The following is a 24,203-nucleotide window of genomic DNA, read 5'->3' as shown; positions in this document are numbered from 1 at the left end:
GAGGTAGGTGACACTCAAACAACTAAAAGCGGCTTTAAAGAAAGTCTGTTTCTAAATGAATAAACCCCAAAGAAGCTGGCCTTCAGAAATAAATTGGGAAAACAAATTTTATCCTGAAAAACGAGTGGTTCTCAGTATGCACTTATATGACAGTGAATAAGGACCAAATGTTTTTAGCTAAATTAATGTTTCCCTTGACACTCAAGTAACCTGTATCAAATCTGGTGAAGAGATATTTACCTGGCATCTAGGTTCAATGCTCTTACTGTTTTTAAATCATTAATTCCTTCATTCATTCAGTCTCTGTGGCTCTCAGGCTCGAGTGAAACTCACTATCCAACCCATGCCGGCCTCAGGCTCAAGCTGACCCTCCTACCTCAGCAAACTCAAGCATCAGAATTACAGGCACGACTCACACAGCACCCGGCTCGCCTGACATCATTTCATCTTTTCTCCCTAGCATTTTCAAGCTTAGTGACGGGTAATCTAACAAAATTTCAGTTTATGTCAAAGACTTATTGGCTGCTATTAATACAATGAGTATTTAATCAAGTGGAGGAAGAAAACAGACAGGCCCCTTCTTTTTTAATATGCGAAATCTTCGTGTTTTGATAATACCGATGGAAACTAGGCAGACCTAAGCCAACGTGGTGTTTAAGCTTTGGGAGAGACGAGTGGCCTGGATGTGTAACCTCCAGCATCAGACGCTCAAAGGACAGGCACATTTCCAGTAACAGCTTCATTTCCCCGCGTTCCCCGGGGAAAGAGGGCGGCGAGTTCTGCTGATGGCATCACCTGACATCACTGGCTGGGATCATGGGGACGCTGGGCCCACCTCAGCCGTGGCCTGACTGCATCAACCTCTGGGTTTCCCAGCTCCTGCCACGTGAGCCGCCCTAATATGGCCAGGCTCAGGAGCAGCCCAGGAGCGCTCCCTTTCTCCTGCTGTAGGAGAGAAAGCTAGAACAAATGCTTAAAGTCAAACACAACCTGAAGAAAAGCAAATGGGATTTGGGTTCGCGCCTGGTCAAATGCAAATCCCTGGGCTGCAGAAGATCCAACCTTGGGTTATCAATTATGAAATTAAAAAACAAAGCCTTTGCCCCCGCCCCCTTTTTTGCTGCTCCTGAACCTTCTGCAGCCCCGGGACAGACCCCAAACCTCTTGTCCCCCTTTAGTGACCTGAGAAGCCCTGGGGGTGGGGTAGGCTGCCGGGGACCTAGTGGCGGAGCCTCTGGTCCTAGCAGCCTGGGGGGAGATGCTGCAAGGCGTGTCTGGGCTGTGCTCATGTGATGAAGGGAGGGAAAAACAAGGAGGGGGGAGGAGGCTACGAGGTGGCTTTTTTTTTTTTCTTTTAAGGAGTTTGCCACGAGCGCGTCCCCTTCATTCTCAGTCCGGGTGCGTTCTCAGCAGGATTGCAGAGAGCCGGCGCTCCTCACCCTTAGTCCCCGTGGTCCTGGGCGCACATCTCCTCACCCCTCTGCGTCTCCGTGGTCCCAGGAAGGCGGCTAGCCGGCGGGAGTAGGAGAGCCACTGAGCCATGGGCGCAGGCAGTTCCACCGAGCAGCGGAGCCCCGAGCAGCCGGCGGGGAGCGACACGCCGAGCGAGCTGGAGCTCAGTGGCCACGGGCCCGCAGCGGAAGCATCGGGAGCTACGGGAGACCCCGCCGACGCGGACCCTGCTACCAAGGTAAGCTGCGGCCACCTGCCCGGGTGGGGCGGGATGGAGATGGGGCGCCCTGGCGGTTTCCGCCAGCCACAACTTCCCGCCGGTGCAGCCCATCTGCAAACTCGAGCGCAGCCCTTTGCAGTCTCTGGGGTCTTTTGCACCGGGGCGGGGCTGGCATCTTTGTGGAGGGTCTCTTAAGGGCGGCGACCTAGCCAGCCTTTCAGCAGCCATCAAATCTGTCCCTGCCCGCCGTTCCCTAGTCTTTCTTCTCTCTTCCGGTGGGCTGGCAGCCTGGGGGGTGATGGCCGGTCGGGCATACATAAGAATTGACCACGACCAGGCATCTTAAGCCACTTTATACTCCCCTAGATCCCAGGTCCCAGAGAGGGAAAGTCGGGACCTGCTTTGAAGCAGGGCAAACCTAGGTCCTAGGTTCCCCGCCCAGTGTTGGCCTTGATACCAGTTTCCACCCGGGCCACCAGGTTTGGTACCCAGAGTCCTGCGGCAGCGCCTGGGACACCGCCTAGCTGCTGATGCAGAGAGCCAGGCATGTAGCTCTTCCTGACAGAAAGAACCTGAGCAAAAGCACCAATGGAGGGATAGGCAAAGCTTCTGAAGTCTTGTCTCCCTTTCTCACAGTTTGCTGCCTGTGGACTCAGTTGGATAAACAAACACTGGAGTTAGAAGTTCTGCACGGATGTAGGCAAAGGCTTAAGTGAGCGTTCCTTGCACTCTTTCTGTCGAGTCTATTGCAAAGCTCTAGAAATATTGCATTTTATAGGGATGCTTGGTTTGAGACTGGAATATTTGATCCTGCCCACCACAGCCCCCGCCTTTGTGTCTTGCTCTCATTATTGTATTTCACTTCTGTTCCTTTTCTTTTGTTATTGTTCGGGGTTGTTAATTAATTTGCTTACTTGTTTTAAGACAGGGCCTCACTCTATAGCCCAGGCTGGACTGGAACTCACTTAGCTAGCCCAACTAGTGGCAGTCCTCCTGCCTCAGCCTCTCAAATGACTTCGCAGCCACGCCCGGCTGGCAACATTGCATTTTAGCTGTTTTTCCAACACGTGTTTGTGAGCAAGACTTCGCTCCGGTGGATTTAAGGTATTCTTACGGAAACATGTGAACAACCAACCAACCAAACAACTTAAGGGGGAAAAAAATCAACCAATCGCTGAATTTGCTGATAGGGAGCAGCGAGGACCTTTAGGAATGGGTCAGGAAGTGTAAACATCTTTGTGTGAGAATAAAACATTAAGATCCAGGTAAATCTCCCACACCTCTTTAGTCGCCTAGTATAATGTAGGCTTAGTGGCCCCTCTTAAACCGTTTCTGCCTCCAGTTTTTAACTCATCGCTACTCGTAAAATCCAAAGTCCTCACTGCCTCCGATGCACAGGTTTTGTGAGATGCTTCTGCTATACAACTTCTATCTTTTGGACGCCTCGGTTACATTTCAATACTTGAATAACACTTAAAAAAATACTTATTTGAGGAGTACACCTGTGCGTGGTTCCTGGGTGCATTGGGCAGGTTGGGGGTGGGGCAAATGTGCCATGGAGAGCATGTGTGGAGGTGAGATGACAGCTCTGTGGGGTTAGTTCTCTCCCTCCACCTTTATGTGGGTTGTGGGGCTCGAACTCATGTCGCCAGCTTTGCACAGCAAGTACCTGTACCTGCTGAACCATCTCACCGCCCCTCACCCGTGTTTTGCTGACAATCACCATCAACATAGCTCCAGTTTGGAATATAGTTGTTTTAAGATATAATTGCTAAACATCTGCAGACAGGAGACTTTTTTTTTTTTCACTTTGGTTTTTATATGACTTCAAGTCTTATCTGTTTACAGTGAAAAAATGGACCTTTGTTTTCCTCCTTCCATGCCGTTCTGTAACCTGCATCCCCCATTCCCCATCGTCATCAACCCCCATCTTGAAACATCTAAGCAGTCTCTTTTAAAAGATGACTTAAGTGACACCATTAATTTGCTGGCCCGTTTCCCAGTTATCAATTTGGAGATGGATCAATACACATGCACGTGCTTGTTGGAGTGTGTGTGTGTGTGTGTGTGTGTGTTACTTCATTTCCACCCACAGGTTACCCAGGTTTGAAGACCTAAGACTTCTTCAATAGGATCTCAGAATTAGGAATGATTCAGCACCTTTAACTCTTCCCTTTCCATCTTAAGTTCCTTTCCCTGACCTCTAGGGCATAGCGCTTCCATCACTCTTGCATCCTTAGCCCCTTGTCACCTTCCCGTCAGTGTCTACCTTTGTGGGCCCTAGGCGTTTTAAGCTAACATGCTCCACAAGGCAAGGGGCTTGCCTGGTTTGCTGTGTGAGGCAAGGTGCCTGGCGCAAAGCATAGGGAACTTGGCAAGAGCTGATGGATGGAAGGAAGTGGTGATTCTGGCCCTTTGGTTCTCATTGGCGAATGCCAGCTGTCTGCTTCTCCCGGTTCACTTTTAACCTAATTATGGTTTGTTTGTTATATGTATCAGATAGTGACTGGGACCAGTCTCGCTAGTACTTAGTGGACTGAGCAAATGATTTTAGGGAGAAAAATCAGATTTGAAGACCAGTTTGCTCTTTAGAAAGAGAGGGGCCTGGCAGCGTGTACAGGCTCACATTTGCAATCCCAGTGTTCAGGAGTCAGGAGGACCGCTGTGATTTTGAAGCCGGTTCAGTCTGGGCTACACGAACCCCACTTTTTTTTTTTTTTTTTTGGCTCAGATGAAACATACATAGAATTACTTATGGATTACATTATGAATATATAATCTTGATGGATCTGTAGACTTTTTTTGGGGGGGGCTTGCTATATAGTTTATAGTTTTTTCCCTCTTTGGATAGAATGATCTTTTTTCCCTTTTTATAGAATTGATCATTAAAGGCTATTAGGGTTTTTTTTTTATATAATGTCAAATATTTATATCATATGTTATATATTTAGTAAATCAGTTAGCTTGGGGTTTTTGGTTTTTTTTAGACAAGGAATCAATTCTTTAGCCCAGGCTGGCCTTGAGCTCTTGGTGATCTTCTGAAAACTGAAATTACAGTTAGGATCCACTATTTTGTTCAGTTTAATTTTTTTCTGATATATACATAAACACACACACACACACACACTTAGGCCAACATATTAAAAATGTTTTCTTATGGCATCTCTATACAGCTCAAATTTTGTTTGTTTGTTTTTCGAGACAGGATTTCTCTGTATAGCCCTGGCTGTCCTGGAACTCACTCTGTAGACCAGGCCAGCCTCGAACTCAGAAATCAGACTGCCTCTGCCTCCCAAGTGCTGGGATTAAAGGCGTGCGCCACCGCTGCCCGGCTTCAAATTTTATTTACTTATTTATTGGATGCTAGAAAGTGAACCCAGCCAGAGCTTTGGGCAAGATGCTGGGCTACAGTTCCCAGCCCCTGGTTCTGGTGACTTTAGTTAGCAGTTATTTCTAAGAGTGCCCAAAGGCAACTCTGCCATGAGGTCAAATAAGAGGTAAACTTTTTTTAAAATTAAAATTGTGTGTGCCCGCACACATGAACATTCATACACTTGGGTGCTGGAATCCCTCTGGGCCTCTGTCAGTAAGTGCTCTTAGCCACTGAGTCATGGCTCCAGCCTCTGGGAATTAACCATGATCTTCTTTCTCTTCTTCCTCCTCTTCTTCCTCTTGCCTTGAATTGAACTCAGGCTCTTTCTGAGCTAGGCAAACATTAGGCAAACATTAGGCAAACTCTCGGGCAGCCTCTGCTCAACAAAGTTAAACTTTGATTACTCAAGTTTAAACATTTAAATGCCCCGAATCTTGGTTTTTTGTTTGTTTGTTTGTTTGTTTTTGTGGTTTTTCGAAACAGGGTTTCTCTGTGTAGTCCTGGCTGTCCTGGAACTCACTCTGTAGACCAGGCTGACCTTGAACTCAGAAATCCACCTGCCTCTGCCTCCCAAGTGCCGGGATTAAAGGCGTGCACCACCACTGCCCGGCCTTGGTTTTTATCTATGCTGTACTTCAGTTAAAAGCAAGAAGTCCTATAGTAAGTCTTCATATGCAAATTCCCAGGGGAAACAGCTTCCTCTGCTATTTCCCTGGTTCCTGGTCTAAGACTTTGGCTGCTTCTGTGGACAGTAAGAATAGCTTCTCCTCCCTTGTGTGTCTATAATCTTTGCAGGTTTATTTTCATTCAGTTGCTGACAGACCCTGGGTGACCAATGACTAATAGAGACGTCCATTGCTCTGACAAATCTTGGTTTCTGGATCCAACCTGCTGGCCAAGTTTGGCAATCAGAATGCCTCTGAATTAACCTATTTATTTATTTATTTATTTATTTATTTATTTATTATGTGTGCGGTGCTTTGCCTGCATGTATGCCCGCACACCAGAAGAGGGCATCAGACCACATTACAGATGGTTGTGAGCCACCATGTGGGTTCTGGGAATTGAACTCAGGACCTCTGGAGGAGCAGTCAGTTCTCTTAACCACTGAGCCATCCCTCCAGCCCTCCTAACCTTTGTTTTTAAATAAATGATTACATATTTATTTGTGTGTGTGTGTTTGTATGTGTGCATGCATATACATTTGGAGGTCATAGGACTAGCAATGGGAGTTGGTTGTCTCCTCTTACCATGTGGGGCCCAAAGATTGAACTCATGTCATCAGGTTTGGCCACAAGCACTTTATATGCTGTGCCTTCTTGGCAGCCATGAATTAACCTTTCTGTATTTTCTCCTAATCAGTGAGTCCAAAGCTGAAAACAGAACAGACCTAGTGTACCCTGTGTGGGTGAAGGTAATGTCCCCAGGAGGTAGGGAGCTGGAGACCTTTATCAAGTCCTTCAGGCTGTGGCTTCATTTGACTGCAAGAGTTATGAGTCACCAACACATAATGTGCAGAGTTGAAGAACCCATTGCTTTTTTCTAATTTATTCTAATGTACATATGAGCAAACGGTTTGCCCATATATATGTGTATACATACACCACAGTCACATATGATATCCCCAGAGGTCAGAAGAGGGCATCAGATCCCTGGGCACTGGAGTTACAAATGGCTGTGAGCCACCAGATGGGTGTTGGGAACTGAACCTAGGTCCTCTGAAAGAACAACACATGCTCTTAGTTGCTGAGCCACCTCTCCTGCCCCTTGATTAATGTTTTAAAGGCCGTGTCTGAATTAAAACAGATATTGGGGGTGCCATTATTCCATTCCATAATTGACTGCCCTGCACTACTCTGTGTCTGAGAAATGAAAAAAATAATAATAGAACTGGCTTTCAAGGCCCAAGTCATCTGTTCTGAATGGTCTAGAATTTAAAGTATTTGAAGACTCATCTTTATTAATGACATGGAATTTGACGGGGGGGGGGGGCATACATGTGTGTGCGTGTCTCTTGTACTCCAGGCTGGCCTCAAACTCACTATATTTGTGTCCTTGAATACCTGATTCAGTCTTCCTCTGCTCTTAAGTAAAGTGGTCATTTTGCCCGTATGGTTACCTATATGTCAATAGATTGTCATATTATAGGAGGTGCTGTTCTCACTACATCAGAGGCCAAATCCAGCACCTCCCCTTAGGCTGCTAGGATGAGAAGCTATATTACTATGTCCCCAGTACCCCTCACCCCCAGGGTTTTATTCCAGCACTTGAGAGACTGAGTCTCCAGAATCCGGGACCTCTTATAAAATGGAAGGGTTCCAGCCTTGAAGACTATAGGTTCTTCAATGTACTCTATGTTCCAGGCTAACCTGGAACTCACTATATAGCCTAGGCTGGTCTTCAACCTGTCCTCTTCTGGACTTGCACAGATCCACTTTTGAAATATACAAGTGCATAATATGTTTATTTAGTTTCAGAGCTTAATCAGCCTTCCTGTGGATGTGTGAAATACAGTTCTCACACTTGCCTGGGCTGGTCTCCTTCTTTTCTAGGCTGGAGCAGCTTTCCTGTCTCAGCTCCCAGCAACTTTGGTTACAGGCATGCAGGGCTGTGCTTGGCTTTCATGGACCTCTACCTGCTTCTAGAATCAGGGACCTCTTACAAGTTACAATAGTTGTCTAGATGAGATGGCTTGAGGTTGACTTTATAGCAAAGAAATGGCTAAGGAAACCAGAGATGGTAACTCATCTTGTAAAGATTAATGCAGAGGGAACTCACTTATACGGCCAAAACTTTTATTCATTTGTTTGCTTTTTAGGCAGGGTCCCTCAATGTAACCCAGGTTCGAAACAGGCAGTCCTCTTACCTCAGCCCCTTGCATGTGGGATGACTCCAGGCATGCACCCTCACAAATAGCTCGGTTTGGCCATTACCTAACTCTTCATCTTTTGATGTTTGAAAGGTCAGATAAACAATTTGGTTCCAGCTTGGTGGCCTGGAACTTTAGCAAGAATCACCCCACTTTGTCTCGATCCTTTGGAGCGGGTGGAAGAGCTCTGTTGAAACCCTGTTTCAATGCTGTGAATTTTAGGACAATCAACACAAAGGAAATGGTATGCTTTGCAAACATCCATCCTTGACCTGTGCAGCTCTGTGTGGGTCATCCTTTGGGATTCGAGGGATTGGAGTTTGTGGCATTTGGCATTTTGAGAAAGTAGTTAACACCTGCGTCTGTTGACAGCCTTGAACCTAATTCTTAGTTCTGCTAACCCAAACATTTAAGAATACTACAGTAGACAGGTAGGCAAAGAGCCAGGAGAAGGATACATAATTTATTACGTACAGTACCATGGCGGGTCTATAGAGGCCTAAGCCAGTTCTTCATTTCCATCATGACCTTGAGAATGAACTCAGGTCATTAGGCTTAGAAGCAGGGGTCTTTAGTCAATATCTTATCCTGTTGATGTAACATTGGTTTAAAAAAAAAAAAAGTTATGTTTATTCCATATGTGTGTTTGCCGGAAAGTATGGTTGAAGTATCATAAGTGTGCCTGGTACCCACAGAAGCCAGAAGAGGGCATCAGATTCTGTAAAGCTGGTGTTACAGATGGTTGTGAGCCACTGTGAGGGTGTTGGGAACTGAATGTGGGTCCTGTGAAGAACAGCTCTTAACTGCTGAGCTAGCTTGCTTACTTTCTCTTTCTTTCCTTTCCTTTCTTTTTTTTTTTTTTTTTTTTTTTTTTTCTTTTCTTGTCTTTCTTTCTGAGACAGGGTTTCTCTTTGTAGCTCTGGCTATCCTGGAACTCACTCTGTAGATCAGGCTGGCCCCAAACTCAGAGATCAGCTTGCATCTGTCTATAGAGTGCCTTGGATTAAAGGTGTGAGCCACCACCATCCTGCCCTCCTTACTTCTTAAAAATACATGACTGCAATTATTTGACTCACTGTTTAGATCTTGAGCCATTTTCCTGCTGATCAGAACCTGCTGGAGGATGCAAAGATGGGACTTTGGGCTCCTTCTGTTTTTTTTTTTTTGTTTGTTTGTTTGTTTGTTTGTTTTGTTTTGTTTTGTTAGAGATAGCCTTTTATCTTAGGCCAAGATTGTCCTTGAAGTCACTGTACCCAAGTTTGCCCTTGGTCTCCTGAGCCTTTCTTCTCTGGCTTCCAAGTGCTGGAATGGTAGGCATGCATTAGCATGATATGAGGGAGGGGTATGTGTGCACACAGGCATGCATGCATATGTATTTGAGACTGAGTCACACTGTAGCCTAGATTCCCAGCACCATGGTCTGGATTCTTGAAAGGCCATTGTGTATTCTAACTGTTCAGTGTAGGCCCTGTGGCCTCAGAGGAGGAGAGGAACTCACACACTAGCCCCTTCTCCCCCTGGTTCAAGGCTTAGGTGACAACTCAAGAATCCCTAAGGTTGGCGCTTACCTGGGTGGAAGGGAAGGTATAAGATGATAAAGGCATTTATTCCCTCTCACAGATCTGGAGAAGAAAATAAAGGAAAATATCTTCCTACTTAGCACGTTGTGGGAGTGGAGGCTGCTCTGCCTGGGGCATGCTGGGCAGAGGCTGGTGCACACAAGCCATGCCAGGTGTTGGTGTCTACAAACTATGTCTGGTGAAGGTTCCGGGGTAGAAGAAGAGTGCCTAGCTCACACAAAGTCCCAGGGGTTCATTTGTTTTGCTTTGAGACACAGCTTTGCTATGTATGTAGCTGTGGTTTGCCTCGGCCTCCCAAGGCCTAGGGTTATAGGTATATGCTGCCTAGGGCTCTGCCCTATCCCATTTAGATTCCCCATTCCCACCCCTTCCCCCCCCACACCTCCACCCCCCAGATAGGGGTTCTCTGTGTAGCTCTGGCTACCCTGGAACTTGCTCTATAGTCCAGGCTCAGAGATCCACTGTCTCTGCCTCTGCCTCTTGAGAGTGCTGAGATTAAAGGCGTTCCTCCCATCCCCCAACCCCAATCCCATTTAGATCCTAATCCATAAGAAAGGTTTATTTCCATGCCTAAGAGGAGAAACCTGATTTTATTGTCCATACGTGTTTCCTATTACTCTAGTGCCCTGGGTCACGTAGTCTCTCTTGTTGAACCTTTCTCTACATATGCATATGTCTGTTTCAATTTTAAAAAAAAAAAAAATTAGACAACTTTCCTCTGTATCTGTACAATAAATTAAAAACATCTGGTCAATCACAGCACCAAACGTTATGGCCTAAAATATTTTCCTCTTTCGGATCTCACGTATCTTCTTTGCTTCTCAAGGCCGGGTGTTGAGGGAGTGGCTACGTGAGTAGAAAAGGGAAGCAGCGATTCCTTTTGTTGTTCTAGCATATGATACCATTATATATCAAAGATAGCCAAATGTGACGCGGGCACGGCTGCACAGCGGCGTGTTAGGCTCGGTGCTAGGAAGGCTTCCGAGAGACTGAAGCCAACTTGGGCTACCACAGAGAGTCTGTATTTTCTAAGCTTAGACAGTGTTTGTCTAGCTGTGCATCAGGCCCTGGGTTGGATCTCCAGTATCACAAGGAGGTCAAACAGGTAATTCTTTTTTTTTGTTTTTGTTTTTTCTTTTTCGAGACAGGGTTTCTCTGTGTAGCCCTGGCTGTCCTGGAACTCACTCTGTAGACCAGGCTGGCCTCGAACTCAGAAATCCGCCTGCCTCTGCCTCCCAAGTGCTGGGATTAAAGGCGTGGGCCACCACCGCCCGGCCAAACGGGCAATTCTTTTTTTTTTTTTTTTTTTAAAGATTTTTTATTATTATTATTTATTTATATGAGCTGTCTTCAGATACAGACGAGAAGAGTCCATCAGATCTCATTACAGATGGCTGTGAGCCACCATGTGGTTGCTGGGAATTGAACTCAGGACCTTTGGAAGAGCAGTCAGTGCTCTTAACCGCTGAGCCATCTCTCCAGCCCCAAACGGGCAATTCTTAAGCATGGAGCGTTCAAAGGGTACTGGTTTAAGCATGGTGAGGGCGTGATAAGAAAGTGCACAGCATTGCTCATCAACCTGGGGCTGGGAAAGCCTTTTGAGATGCAGTGTCCACTGACAGATTTAGGTAAGTTCGAGAGAGGGTGGGAGACTTGTCATCAGTTGGTCCAGATCCATGCAGAGGATTTTCTAGATAACTACTTTGAAAAAGCGAAGAATATTTTGGAAAAGGAGTCTAGTCACATCCAAGGCCATTCGCTGAGAGGCTGGAAGGGATGAGACACGTTAGGGAGATGGATGTGTTTAATGGGATAACCAAAAAAGGGATGGCAAAGTCTCAGTTCACCCAACAGCGTACCAGCTACACTGAAGGTGGAGAGCTTTAAAGACTAGATCTCTGCCTTCTATCCTGAGAAGGCCATCTAGGGGATGGTGTGGGCTGGAGACAGGTGGGTAGTGAGGCTGCGAAGGAATACTGCCAGCCAACATTTTCAAAGGATACTGTTGGCTCAGATCTCTGCCAGGTCAGTGAAATCTGAGCAGGATACAGGCTTGGCATGGAGCAGACAGGAACAACAGAGGGGACCAGCAAGATGGCTCATCAGGTAAAGGCACTTACCACACAAGCCTGATGACTTCAGTTTGATCCTCAGAACCCACAATGGAAGGAGAGAATAGTCTTCTAAAAGTTGTTCTCTTGACCTTCAGACACACGCCGTGGTATCTGTGTGCCCAGACTTAACACAAAAACATCATGTATTCCCTTCCCTGTTAATCTAAAGACCTAAAGCTAAGACAACAGAAAGCAACCAACTCTCCAAAGTAAAAAAATTACAAGTCGAGCACATGCCTGGTAATCCCAGCACAGGAGAAGACAGACAAAGGAGAATAGTGATTTTCTAGTCAGATTAGGTTACAAGTTACAAACCAAGTTAGGTGAGACCCCCCTCTCAAAACCAAAACAGAACGCTGCCTGTGTTTTCCAGGGTGCTGCTTGGACTCTCAGGTTCAAGTGATGAACCTGCCTCCCATACATCTGAGTACATGTCGCATGAGTGGCTTCACCTGAAGGATCCATAGAAGGGACAGTCACTTAGCATTCTTAGAAGGGAGACTTTTTTGCTTGTTTGTTTTTCAAGGCAGATTTGACTACACAGAACTCCATCTGTAGACCAGGCTGGCCTCGAACTCACATGAGACCGGCCTGCTTCTGCTTCTCCAGTGCTGGGATTAAAGGTGAGCTGCCCCACTGAAGGGAGACAGTTAACAGTTTTTAGCTGTTAACTTGATACAACCTAAAATCAGCCTGGGAAAAGTGTCAGATCTAGAGCAGGTTGACTTATGGGCACATCTAGGTTGTCTTGATTGATGGGGAGAGAGCCAGCTTGAGGGTGACTGGTACTATTCCCTGGATTGAAGCCCCGAAGTCTAAGAATAGAACTACCTGAGCTGTAATTATGTTTGCAGTCATTTCTCTTTATTCTTGACTGTGGATGTGGTTACTTCAAGCTCCCGCTGCCGTAACTTCCACTCAGTGGTAGACTGTAACCAGGAACGGAGGTCAAATAATCCATTCTCTGCTCAGCTCCTTTCTGTTGGTATTTTATCACGGCAACAGAAATGAAGCTAGGACACTGCTTATAAGTAATAATTTGGGACTCGGGGGTTTACAGGAGTATGCACCCTTAATTGAGTTTGAGGCCAGCTGAGGCTATGTAGCCAGCGCCTGTCACAGACATAAATATGTAAGCGGAGGCTTCAGTAATGGCTGAGGCATCTTATACTTAGCTATAGATCTCCAATGGTGCTTTTTTTTTTTTTTTTTTTTTTTTCCTGAGAGCACAGACTGGGTGTGGTGTGCCACGGAGGTCATCAATAGAACGGGATGATGCTGTAGAACCTGAGGGAGGGGAAGAGCGCGGAAGTAGAGAAAACTAAAGGCGGCGAGCTGGGCAGCTGCCAGAACAGCACTTACCTCAGCCAGTCTTCTTCATCAGGAAACGGAGGTCCCTGAGGGTTGGCCACACCCCTTCTGTTTGCAGGCAGAAGAGATGTCTTAGGGATGGCTCTCTTTTGGGTAATGTTGCTGGTCTTTGTTGTTTTGTGGGTTCTTTTGCCCACCTTTTATTCTCCCTCCCCCATCACTCCATAGGAGAGAAAGGATAGTGGGGGAGAGATAGAGGACCTTGAGTCTAATTTGTTCCTTTTTCTTTGCCTGTACTGGTCTTTGGTACTTTGTGAGTTCTTTTTCCCATTTTTTTTTAATCCCTCCTGGTTTCACCCCCTATCATGAGATAGGAAAGAAAGAAGGATGGGGGCGGGGGGTGGGGGCAGGAGAGAGATCTGTAAATCTAATTTCTTTTGTCTTGTTTCTTCCTTGAGCATAACTACTGACAAACCACAACCAACCCCCTCAAACGACCAACACTATCTAACAGGGCTCTAGCATTCATATACCCTCTGAAAAAGTCCCAGAATTCCAAACGTCACACAATCACAGAAACTATCAGCAGCACAAGGCAAATCCTAGCTGGCTGCTGCCGACAGCCTGAAGCAGCCCTGTACCCCATACCTGGGATTAAAACAAAAAACCATTCTTATACTATTTCTCCGTTTTTAAAGAAACCCAAATTCCAAAATTGTTGTTACAGTGTAATAGTGTCCATGTTCGGTGTCCGCTTTTGAGCTTGTGCGGAGGACACGGTGGTTGGAGGTTTGCCCACAACCAGAATTCGTTATTCTTTTTTAAATGTCCTGATGAGCCAGATGTGGTTGTGCACGCCTTTAATTCCAGCACTCTGGAGACAGAGGCAGGCAGATCTCTGTGAGTTCGAGGCCAGCCTGGTCTGTAGAGTGAGTTCCAGGACAGCCAGGACATAGAGAAACCCTGTCTTGAAAAAAAGAAGTACCAATTATTATTATTTTGACTAATATTATTATTACTAATACTATTACTATTATGTGTGTTTGTGTGTATGTGTTTGTGTGTGTGTGTTTGTGTGTGTGTGTGTTTGTGTATGTGTTTGTGTGTGTTGTGTGTGTGTGTTTGTGTGTGTATGTGTGTTTGTGTGTGTATGTGTGTTTGTGTATGTGTGTTTCTGTGTGTGTGTTTGTGTGTGTGCATGTGTGTATGTGTGTTTGTGTGTGTATGTGTGTGTGTTTGTGTGTGTGTGTTTGTGTGTGTTGTGTGTGTTTGTGGGTGTGTGTGTTTGTGTGTGTGTGTGTTTGTGTGTGTTTGTGTGTGTGTTTGTGTGTGTGTGTGTTTGTGTGTGTTTGTGTGTGTGTGTGTTTGTGTGTGTTTGTGTGTGTGTTTGTGTGTGTGTGTGTGTGTTTGTGTGTGTGTGTGTTTGTGTGTGTGTGTGTGTGTGTGTGTGTGTGTGCGCTATGGCTCATGTGTGCCCCGAGGACACCGGTAGGTAGTTGGTTCTCTCCTTCCATGTTTGAGAATTTGTCTTGTCTCTGTTGTGCTGTCCTCCAGACCAGCTGGCCCTGGAGCTTCCAGGCAATTCTCTCCTGTCTCTACCTCTCACCTCACAGGGTGTGTTGGGGTCACAGATGTAATTAAGTTTTTTTTTTTTTTGTTGTTTTGTTTTTTTGTTTTTGTTTTTTTTTTATGTAGGTTCCAGAAACCTAGGTCAGGCTTGCTTTGCAACTGCTTTTCATTAAAGCCATCTTGCAGCTCAGGTCACTTTTTTTTTTCACAGTTTCATTCTGTAGTGCAAGCTGTCCTGGAACTTACTATGTAGCCCAGGCTGCCCATAGCATATGGCAATCTTCCTGACTCAGCTTTCTGAGTATTAGGATTAGAGGTATGTACCAGCATACTGCCTAAATACTCCTTGATACTGGCAATCCTCACTTAAAAGTGCACTTTGACAGTGTGATGGCACACACTGTAAATCCCAACAGGGCTGAAGCTAGCCTGGGCTACATAGTAAACCTGTCTCCTAAGGGGAGGGATGTGGAAAAAAGGAGAGTCAGGGAGATGGCTGACTCAGTAATGTGCTTCTCATGCAAGCTTGATAGTCTGAGTCGTGTCCCTAACATCCAAGTGAAAAAGCCTGGTATGTACCCATAATTCTATCACAGGGTTACAAAAGTAAGAGGCTTGGTCCTTGGGGCTTGCTGGTTAGCCAGCCAGTCCAGCCAACTTGGTAAGTTGTGGGTTTTATTTTTTTATTTTTATTTTTTTTGATTTTTCGAGACAGGGTTTCTCTGTGTAGCTCTGGCTGCCCTGGAACTCACTCTGTAGACCAGGCTGGCCTTGAACTCAGAAATCCGCCTGCCTCTGCCTCCTGCCTCCCAAGTGCTGGGAGTAAAGGCATGCGCCACCACTGCCCGGCAAGTTGTGGGTTTTATGAAAGATTATAGCTTGAAAACTTAAATAGGGGATGGGCTTGGTGGCAGGTTCCTTTAATCTCGGCAGAAGCAGAGATTTCTGTGAGTTTGAAGTTCAGGGCAGCAAGATTGCTTGATGTGTTAAGGTACTTGCAGTCAAGCCTGGCCTGAGTTTGATCCCCCAAACCCACAGGGTAGCAGGAGATAGCTTACTCCTTCAAGTTGTCCTTTGACCTCGACACGTGCCCCGTGCCATGGGTGGACGAGTGTGCGTGCTCTTGTACGCACAATAAATGCACGTAATGCAGTTTTTGAAAAGATGAGCCATTTGAGGAAGACCTGGCCTCCATTCACACATTTGCACCTGTACCTGTTCCCACACATACATGAGCACACACTTACTTGCACACACAAGTACAGATGCTTTGTTGTGTCTTGGTAGTTTTCTTTATGAAGGGTATGTTGTTATACAGTAAGCAGTGGTGGTGTTTGTTTTGTGGTTCTTAACTTTTAAAAATCTATTAATTTTTTCCTTTCTTTCTTTTCTTTCTTTCTTTCTTCCTTCCTTCCTTTCTCTCTCTCTTTAAGACAAGGTCTTGCTATATAGTTCTGGCTCTCCTAGAACTCATTATGTAGACCAGACTGGCTTTGAACTCACAGAGATCTGCTTGTCTCTGCCTCCCAAGTGCTAGGGTTAGAGGCATGGGCAGCCATTCCTGGTTTAATTGATTTTATTTTTTAGACAGGTTTTTGATCCTCCTGCCTTAGCTTTCTGATTCCAGGGTTTAGAGGTATGTATCCTCATCTTTTGCTTTTTTTTTTTTTTTTTTTTTTTTTTGGTTTTTCGAGACAAGGTTTCTCTGTGTAGCCCTGGCTGTCCTGGAACTCACTCTGTAGACCAGGCTGACCTCGAACTCAGAAATCCGCCTGCCTCTGCCTCCCAAGTGCTGGGATTAAAGGCGTGCGCCACCACAGCCCGGCCTCATCTTTTGCTTTAACGATTGCTAGATTTCACATTTGGTTCTTAGCTATCATTTAAACTAAGTCATAACAGACTTTTAGGAGAATGCCTATTTTAGAAGCTTTTGTTTGCAATTATTCTTCCTTGGGGCATGAGTGCTAAATTCTGTAGACAGTTCGACACTGTGCTGGCTCACCCTGAATTTATAATTGGTTCATCACTGCAGTGTAAATGACAGGTGAGGTGGAAGGAGATGGTCTCCAGATCACTAAGAACTGGCCACCTTTTGTTTTTTTCTTTTTTTTCAATTTTTGAAGCAGAGTCGCACTGGATAGCCCAGGCAGGGCCTGAAGTCAAGGCAGTTTTCCTGGCTCAGTCTCTCAAATGCTGGGGATACTATAGGCAGGTACTGTTACACCGGATTGTATTCATCCACTTTCTGTGATCAGTATTCTGTTTGTTTGTTTGTTTGTTTGTTTGTTTGTTTGTTTGTTTTTGAGATAGGGTGTCTTTATGTCGGCTTGGCTGTCCTGGAACTTGCTTTGTAGACCAGGCTGTCCTTCAAATCCACAGAGCTCCTCCTGCCTCTGCCTCCTGAGTGCTAGGACCAAAGGTGTGCACTACCACCACCTGGGTTATGAGAGCTTTTTAAATTGCTTCAGAAATAGCATGTACAAGCAAATCAGTACTTAGAGTTGAGCTCCACCTTCTGTATTGTAACTGGACATTTAAATGGAGATTCATAATCTCTCTGCTCTCTCTCTTTTTTTTTTTTTTTTTTTGTATAAAATAAGTCACTCACACAGTAGGGAATGTGTTGAATCCTTTATAATCAGTTTCTCCCAGTCTTGGCACAAGATGGTATATAAGAGTGAAGCAGAAAATACTGGGCTGTAATGGGAATAAAACCCAGGTTGGTTGAGTTGTGTGCACACAGACTCTTTATTGCAAAACCTTAAGGGCTAAAATTTACTTGAACGAAATTCAGTAGTCTTAAGGAAGTCTTTTGTTTTGTTTATAATAAACTCAACTTGTTTGCTTTTATCAGCATGAAAGCCAGTACTTCTTTTAGTAGAAACTGGGGTCTTTAGAATGTTTAAAAGATTTTTTTTTTTTAACTGCTGTTCTATGTGGAGATTTTGTGGTGACAGACTGAGACCCAGCAGTGCTATCTAGACTCTCGTAACAGTGACAGATTTCAAGTCTAGTCCCTTATGACATGGAGGAATGCAAGGAATGCTTCAGTATTCAGGGAAGTAGGTCATGGTTTAAAGTATTACATTGGCCAGAGAAAGCTTCTCAGGCAGCCTCTCAGAGGCCTGGAACCCAGCTGAGTCCTTTCCCAGAATGCTTCCGTCTTAAGCAAATTAGGCGGCAGGATGAACTTCTCCTCTGGAAAGCTGGATTCAAAGTTTCAGATTCATTGTTAAAGTTTGTATCTGAAAGAAAGGAAAAGTCATATGTGGGTGAAATATATATATATATATATATATATATATATATATATATATATATATATATAGTGTGTGTGTGTGTGTGTGTGTGTGTGTGTGTGTGTGTGCTGCAGAATTCCTCTAGAGGCCGGAGGATATACCGTGGGAGTTACTTCTCTCCTTTCTCCCTGTGAGAAGACTGAAATCATGCCACCAGGCTGAGCCTTTTCCACCCTTGAAAACCTTGAGGTTTTTCAATAAAGAGTATAGGTGTGGAAAAAACCAACCAACCTGGGGTTTTATCCCATTACATTATATATATATATATATATATATATATATATATATATATATATATATATATATATATTTTTTATACACCATTTTGTGCTGGCCCAGGAACTGGAGATATAACTGAAGATGACCTTGAACTTCTGATTCTGCCTGTACCTCTAGGCACTGTTATTACAGGTGTATACCGCCACACTTTGTCTTAAGGACTGAACCTGGGGCTTCACACATATTAGGAAAGTATTCTATCCATTCAGCTACATCCTTGACCCCTAAACCAACTTTCCCTGGATTACTGCTCACTGAAGGTTCCCTCGGGCCGGCTCTTTCTGACCTCTTGACCCAGCTGTTCCTCTCAGAGGCCACCATTCTTCCAATGCAGCATTCTGTCCACTTTCTGCAGGCCACCGCTTCTGGTCCTCTGCATGGCCCCTCTCATCACTGGCTATATTATGCTTTGTGTAAGCCTTTAGGGTGTAGCACTAATATACAATTCTGGGCAAAGTCTTCCATAGATTTCAGGTGCCGTAGTCATCTGTAATTCTACTGGGATTCAGGTTGAGTCCCCCTGAATGTGTATGTTTTCATACAGGATCTCCTGTAGCCCAGGATAACTTCTTAAAAAAAAAAAAAAGATTTATCTATATGTGAGTATACTGTTGCTATCTTCAGACACGCCTCAAGAGGGCATTGGATCCCATTACAGATGGTTGTGAGCCACCATGTGGTTGCTGGGAATTGAACTCAGGATCTCTGGAAGAGCAGTCAAGTGCTCTTAACCACTGAGCCATCCCTCCAGCCCAGTAACTTCTTATTCTACACAGAATAAGTTGTCCCAAGTGCTGAGACAACAGGAGTTTGCTACAGATTAAACCCAGAATAAAAATGTATTTCAGGATCTCGCAATATATATATATATCACACACAAACATAATAAAATGTATTACACACAAATGTAATAAAACTGTTTGATTCGGGTGAGCTCTGAGGGTAGCTCACACTGGACTCAATATTCAGTCTTGCTTCAGCCCTCCTGGGACTGGGATTAGACTCTCCCACCATGCCCACTCACAGCTAGAACTGAAATAACTTTGGAGTGGGAGGAGGGGAGGGTGGGTTTCATGTCACGTAAAAGTAAGTTTTCTTCAGGACTTGTGGGCTGACACATACCTGTAATTCGAATACCAAAGAGACTGAGGCAGGAGGATTAGAGGTTAATATAGAGGCTAACATGGGCTGCATTGTGAGATTCCCTTCCCACCCACCCCCACCCCCGCACACATACATATCACTGCGTTTAAATTCTTGTTTATTGCCAGGCATTGTGGTGTAAATCTTTAATTCCAACCCGTGGGGAGGCAGAGGTGGGAAGAACTTCGAGTTTGAGGCCAACCTGATCTACAAAGCCAGAGCTACACAGTCAGACCCTATCTAAGTGTGCCCTGGTGCCACATTGCATACTGGAGTCAGGGGGCAACTGTGTGGCGCCTAAGTCAAAAAACTGAGGATTCGACTGCTCCTAGGGATGGGTTGCGGAGCTTTACTGTAGATAAGAAAGAGGAAGCAGCGCTCAGCCAGAAGCTGTTCCAGGCTGGAGTGGTCCATGGGAGGAGGGTTGGGGAAAGAGTGAGCGAGGAAGAAAAGAGAAAAAAGAAAAAGCAGGCAAGGGGACCAGGAGACCAAGAGGTCCTGTGTCCAGAGTGGCAGAGGTTATACTGTAAACAAAAGATGAGAGGAAAGGAAGAGGAAGCCCAGCCCCTGGGAGGGAGAAATTTAGGAAAAGGAGCGGGTTGAGAAAGGCTGGGAAGAGTGGGAGGAGCCACAGGCACTGAGTGATGCTGGGAGAAGTGGGCGGAGCCACAGGCGCTGAGGACTGGAAGAACTGGCCAAGGATCAAGTCTGATATGTTAATAGGGACCCCAGCAGTTCCTCCCAGGTTTCTTTGAGACCTAATAAAGTCTGTTTTGACTTCCCATGGCCTCTAGGGATTGAATTCTGACTGCCAAGCTTGCTTGGCAAGCGCTTTAACCGCTCAGCCATCTCGCCCCTCCACCATGATTTTATTTAAGTATTGGGTTAAGTTTATTTTTTTTGTGGTACTGAGGAGTCAAATCTCTATCCTTTGCCTGTTTTGAGACAGGCTCTCCCTGCTGGGTAGGAGTTCTTGATCCTCCTGCTTCAGCCTCCCAAGCGCTGAGGTTACAGGCCAGGAGCCACCCTGCCCAGCCCTTTTTAAAAAATCTTATCTTCTTATTTAATTGCAGCCAGATGCGGAGATAGTCAACTGGGCGAGGCACATAAGAGATAATGCAGAAGAAAGGCAACAATAGAGATGGTTTAGAAAATTCGGTATCCAGAACCCTTTGTTTGGGTTGACCTTACTGTTCAAAGAATCCAGATAACTTGCTTCAGGTTTCATTCGACTTTCTGACTGCAATAATAACTGTTTACAGGTTTAATTTCGAGCCCAGCCAATCGTCCGAGCTGTAGCCCCGCATTAAGCCTCCGCACTCTCCCTCACCCCGTTTTCTAGGGCTGGAGACAATTGGACTACTGTAGAGTTTAAAAGCTGTAAATTACTATGTTCCTCAAGCCCTTGCCCGATCCCGCAGAGTGAATACTAGATTTGTGCCTGTGTGTGAACTTGAAGGAAGAGCAGGGGAGGGTCAGACAGCCTGCTTGAATGGGGCTGCAAATTCCTCCGCTGGCAAACTCAAGTGCAGGGAAATGTCACCCGCTTGTTGCTTTTTATGGTCATGAAGAAGGAAAATCTCCAAGGCTTTCCCATCCCTTTGCTGGGAGCTGACCAGCTGCTTTATTTCAGCTTCAGATAAAAAGCCAGAGCTTGAGAAGGACCCTGATTTATTTTTGCCTAGAGTCTGATCACCGAACGCTTTATAGTTTGATTACTAGAGAAGAAAAATAACTATACCTCGGGAATTATAACAACCGCAACTTTTGGGTTTTTTGTTTTTGTTTGTTTGTTTTGAGACAGGGTTTCTCTTTCATCTTCCAGGATGCCTTAGCTATCCTGGAACAGGCTCCTTAGACCAGGCTGGACTCAAATTCAAAGATCTACCTGTCTCTTACTCTCGAGGGCTGGGATTAAAGGCGTGCACTACCATAGCGCTCTTTCATAACTTGTATCCAGGTTCACTGAGAGGCGCAGCCTCATTAAGGAGTGGAGAGCACTGAGGAAAATAGCTAACGTCAACCCCTAGCGCATGCGCATGCGTATGTGTGCATATGCAGACATAAGCACGTGGAAAAGGAAAACACAGGCACACAGCTGCTGAAATGGAGGACTTTTGAATTGTTAGTCACTTGGGCGTTGGTTAGAGGATTCAGCAAACCTTACACCTTTCCTCCTCTCCCTGAAACCTACTCAGTGGAAGGAGAAAAGGAATTCTAATTCTTTTTATGTTTGTTTGTTTGTTTGTTTTTTCGAGACAGGGTTTCTCTGTGTAGCCCTGGCTATCCTGGAACTCACTCTGTAGACCAGGCTGGCCTCGAACTCAGAAATCCACCTGCCTCTGCCTCTGCCTCTGCTTCCCAAGTGCTGGGATTAAGGGCATGCATGCGCCACCACTGCCCAGCAGGAATTCTAATTCTACAAGTTGTCCTCAGACCTCCACATGCACGGACCTTCCCCCCAACAGAAATTAAAATTTTAAGGTTGTTTTTTTTTTTTTAAATCAGAATAATTTTTACATATTATATTGAGTTGGGAATCTGAACATTAAATCCAAGAAATCTTATTCAGTGGCATGCTGGCAAGGCAGAAGAACTTGCAGGTTTATTCTCTTTCCATCTGTTCTGGGCCAGGACCACCTGCATATGCATCATTCTGAAGATCATTTCTCTCTGAAGATGGATGAGTCCAGGTTGTGTATATTCCTCTCCAGTGTGGGTTGCAGAAAGGCTAGTTTTAATTTTTTTAATGGCTTTGTGTAGATTAAATCAATAGAGTTCCTCGTTGTCTTGAAAATTTTTTTTTGTTATCTGCTCATTTTGACTAGTTTCAGTTGTTTAGCATTTGTGTGTAAAGGGAGTCTGCTGCTGTGTAAGTAAACATTAGACTGAGAATAATTATTAATTGGTGATACCACACTGGGGACACCTGTGCCTAATAGTTCTTGATTAATAAATTGGCCACAGTAAAATTTTATGTGTAAGCACGATTTTGGTAGTGTTGAGCACAGAGAACTTGAAATATAATGTCCAATGCACAGCAATAAATGCTATTTTTTTTCTGGGCGGTGGTGGCACACGCCTTTAATCCCAGCACTTGGGGGGCAGAGGCAGGAGGATTTCTGAGTTCGAGGCCAGCCAGGTCTACAGAGTAAGTTCCAGGACAGCCAGGGCTACACAGAGAAACCCTGTCTCAAAAAACAAACAAACAAAAAGTGCTATTTTGACAAATCTTTCCATGGTCTTAGATCTCTCTCTCTCTCTCTCTCTCTCTCTCTCTCTCTCTCTCTCTCTCTCTCTCTCTCTCTCTTTCTCTCTCTCTGAGAGACAGATGGGGCTGGAAAAATGGTTCAGTAATTAAGAGCCCTTGCTGCTCTTTCAGAGTACCTGGTTTACATTCTCAACACTCATATATCATGACTCATAACTATCTGCACTTCCAGCTTCCTGAGTTCTGATGTCTCTTTTGCCCTCTGTAGGGGCCTGCACTTAGGGGTATGGTGCACTCACACACATACAAATTAAAAAACAAAAAAAAAAAAACAAAAAAAAAACTTTTAATCCCAACACTCAGGAGGCAGATGCAGGGAGATCTCTTAGTTTGAGGCCAGCCTGGTCTACAAGAGTGAGTTCCAGGGCATTATTCCTAACATCAACCTTTAGCCTCTACACGCATGTACATGTATGCAAACATACACATATACACACCATGAACATGGAAAAGGAAATTATGGGGACAGACCTGCTGAAAAACTGAACTTTGAAAACCAAAACTGGTGATACAGAGAAACCCAGTCTTAGAAGAAAAAAAAAAAAAAGCAAACAAAACCAAAACTTGTTGAGTGAATGTTACCTATAATACTACAACTACAAGAATTAGTTTTTGTGTGTGACAGAGGGTGGGTGATGTTTGCATGTGCCTCTGTGTGTGTGTGTATGTGTGTGTGCACGCTCGCACGCATGGTTACCCATCCATGTGTGTGTCTGTTGATACTGGGTGTCCTTAATTGCTCTTTACCTTGGGTTTTGTTTTTTCAAATGTTTTTTTTTTTTTTTTTTTTTTTTTTTTTAAATTTATCTTTTTATTGTGTGTGTTTCATGGTGTATATGTTGAGGGCAGGAAAGGCATGTGGGAGTTGGTTCTCTCCACCATGTGGATTTAGGGTCAGTCTTCAGGTTGTCAATCTTTACCGCAAGCCCCTTCACCTGCTGAGCCATGTTATTGACCACTCCATTTTATTGCTGAGAGTCTCTTCCTGAATCCGGAACTCACAGAGCAACCACGCTAGCTGGCCAGCAATGGTCAGGGACCCTCTTGCCTCCGCCATCACTCCCAGTGTTACAGATGCGCACCGCTCAGCTTTTCTGTGGTACGCCAGTCTTTGTGGTTAAAAATTAATAAATCCTGGTGTTCAATCTCAATGGGCTATGTTCCCGAATGAAAGACACATATAGCCTTCATACATATATATATGTAGAAAAAACCAAATACATATGTATTTGGTTTTTTAGAGACAGGGTTTCTCTGTATAGCCTTGGCTGTCCTGGAACTCACTCTGTAGACCAGGTTGGCCTCAAACTCAGAAATCCACCTGCCTCTGCCTCCCAACAGCCTTTATATGTTAATATGCCTTAAGCAGCACAATAGCTGGGCAACTGCCTACCCTCCATGCTGTTAGAGTCCACTTTCCCTTCAATAACTCCGAGTTACAGCTTACCAATTTCTGTGTTCCATCTTGGCTGCTCTAAACTCCAGTTAGTCAGCCCTCTGGGCCATGTTCTCTTGGCACAGAGCCCAGGGTGCTTTCTCTGCTGTCCAACCCCATGGCAGCTCTTGTCCCTCCGGCACACTCTTCTAAGGCATTGAGTGTCTCCCCATTCTGTTTCTTTCCTAGAGGTCCCAAGCCCAGGAAACCTAACCCCTGCCTATGTCTCTTCTCCCAGCTGTTGGCTGCTCACATCTTGGTGATTTACCAATCAGAATTAACTGGGGG

General features: G+C 45.0%; 1 protein-coding gene across 1 annotated transcript in view; it reads left to right on the top strand.

Moving 5' to 3' along the window:
- The first annotated feature begins 1,245 nt into the window (after window positions 1-1,245).
- The window catches only part of Akap12 (A-kinase anchoring protein 12), a 90,723-nt gene continuing 67,765 nt past the window's right edge, over window positions 1,246-24,203 (top strand). Inside the window, exon 1 of the mRNA XM_076926777.1 lies at window positions 1,246-1,690. Within this exon, the coding sequence (XP_076782892.1) occupies window positions 1,541-1,690 (150 nt within the window). The 5' untranslated portion in view covers window positions 1,246-1,540. The remainder of the gene's footprint in view (window positions 1,691-24,203) is intronic.

Source organism: Arvicanthis niloticus, chromosome 28 (assembly GCF_011762505.2).
Source record: "Arvicanthis niloticus isolate mArvNil1 chromosome 28, mArvNil1.pat.X, whole genome shotgun sequence".
Classification (NCBI taxonomy): Eukaryota; Metazoa; Chordata; class Mammalia; order Rodentia; family Muridae; genus Arvicanthis; species Arvicanthis niloticus.
The sequence above is the reverse complement of the archived record's forward strand: the minus strand, read 5'-3'. Positions and strand labels throughout refer to the sequence as shown.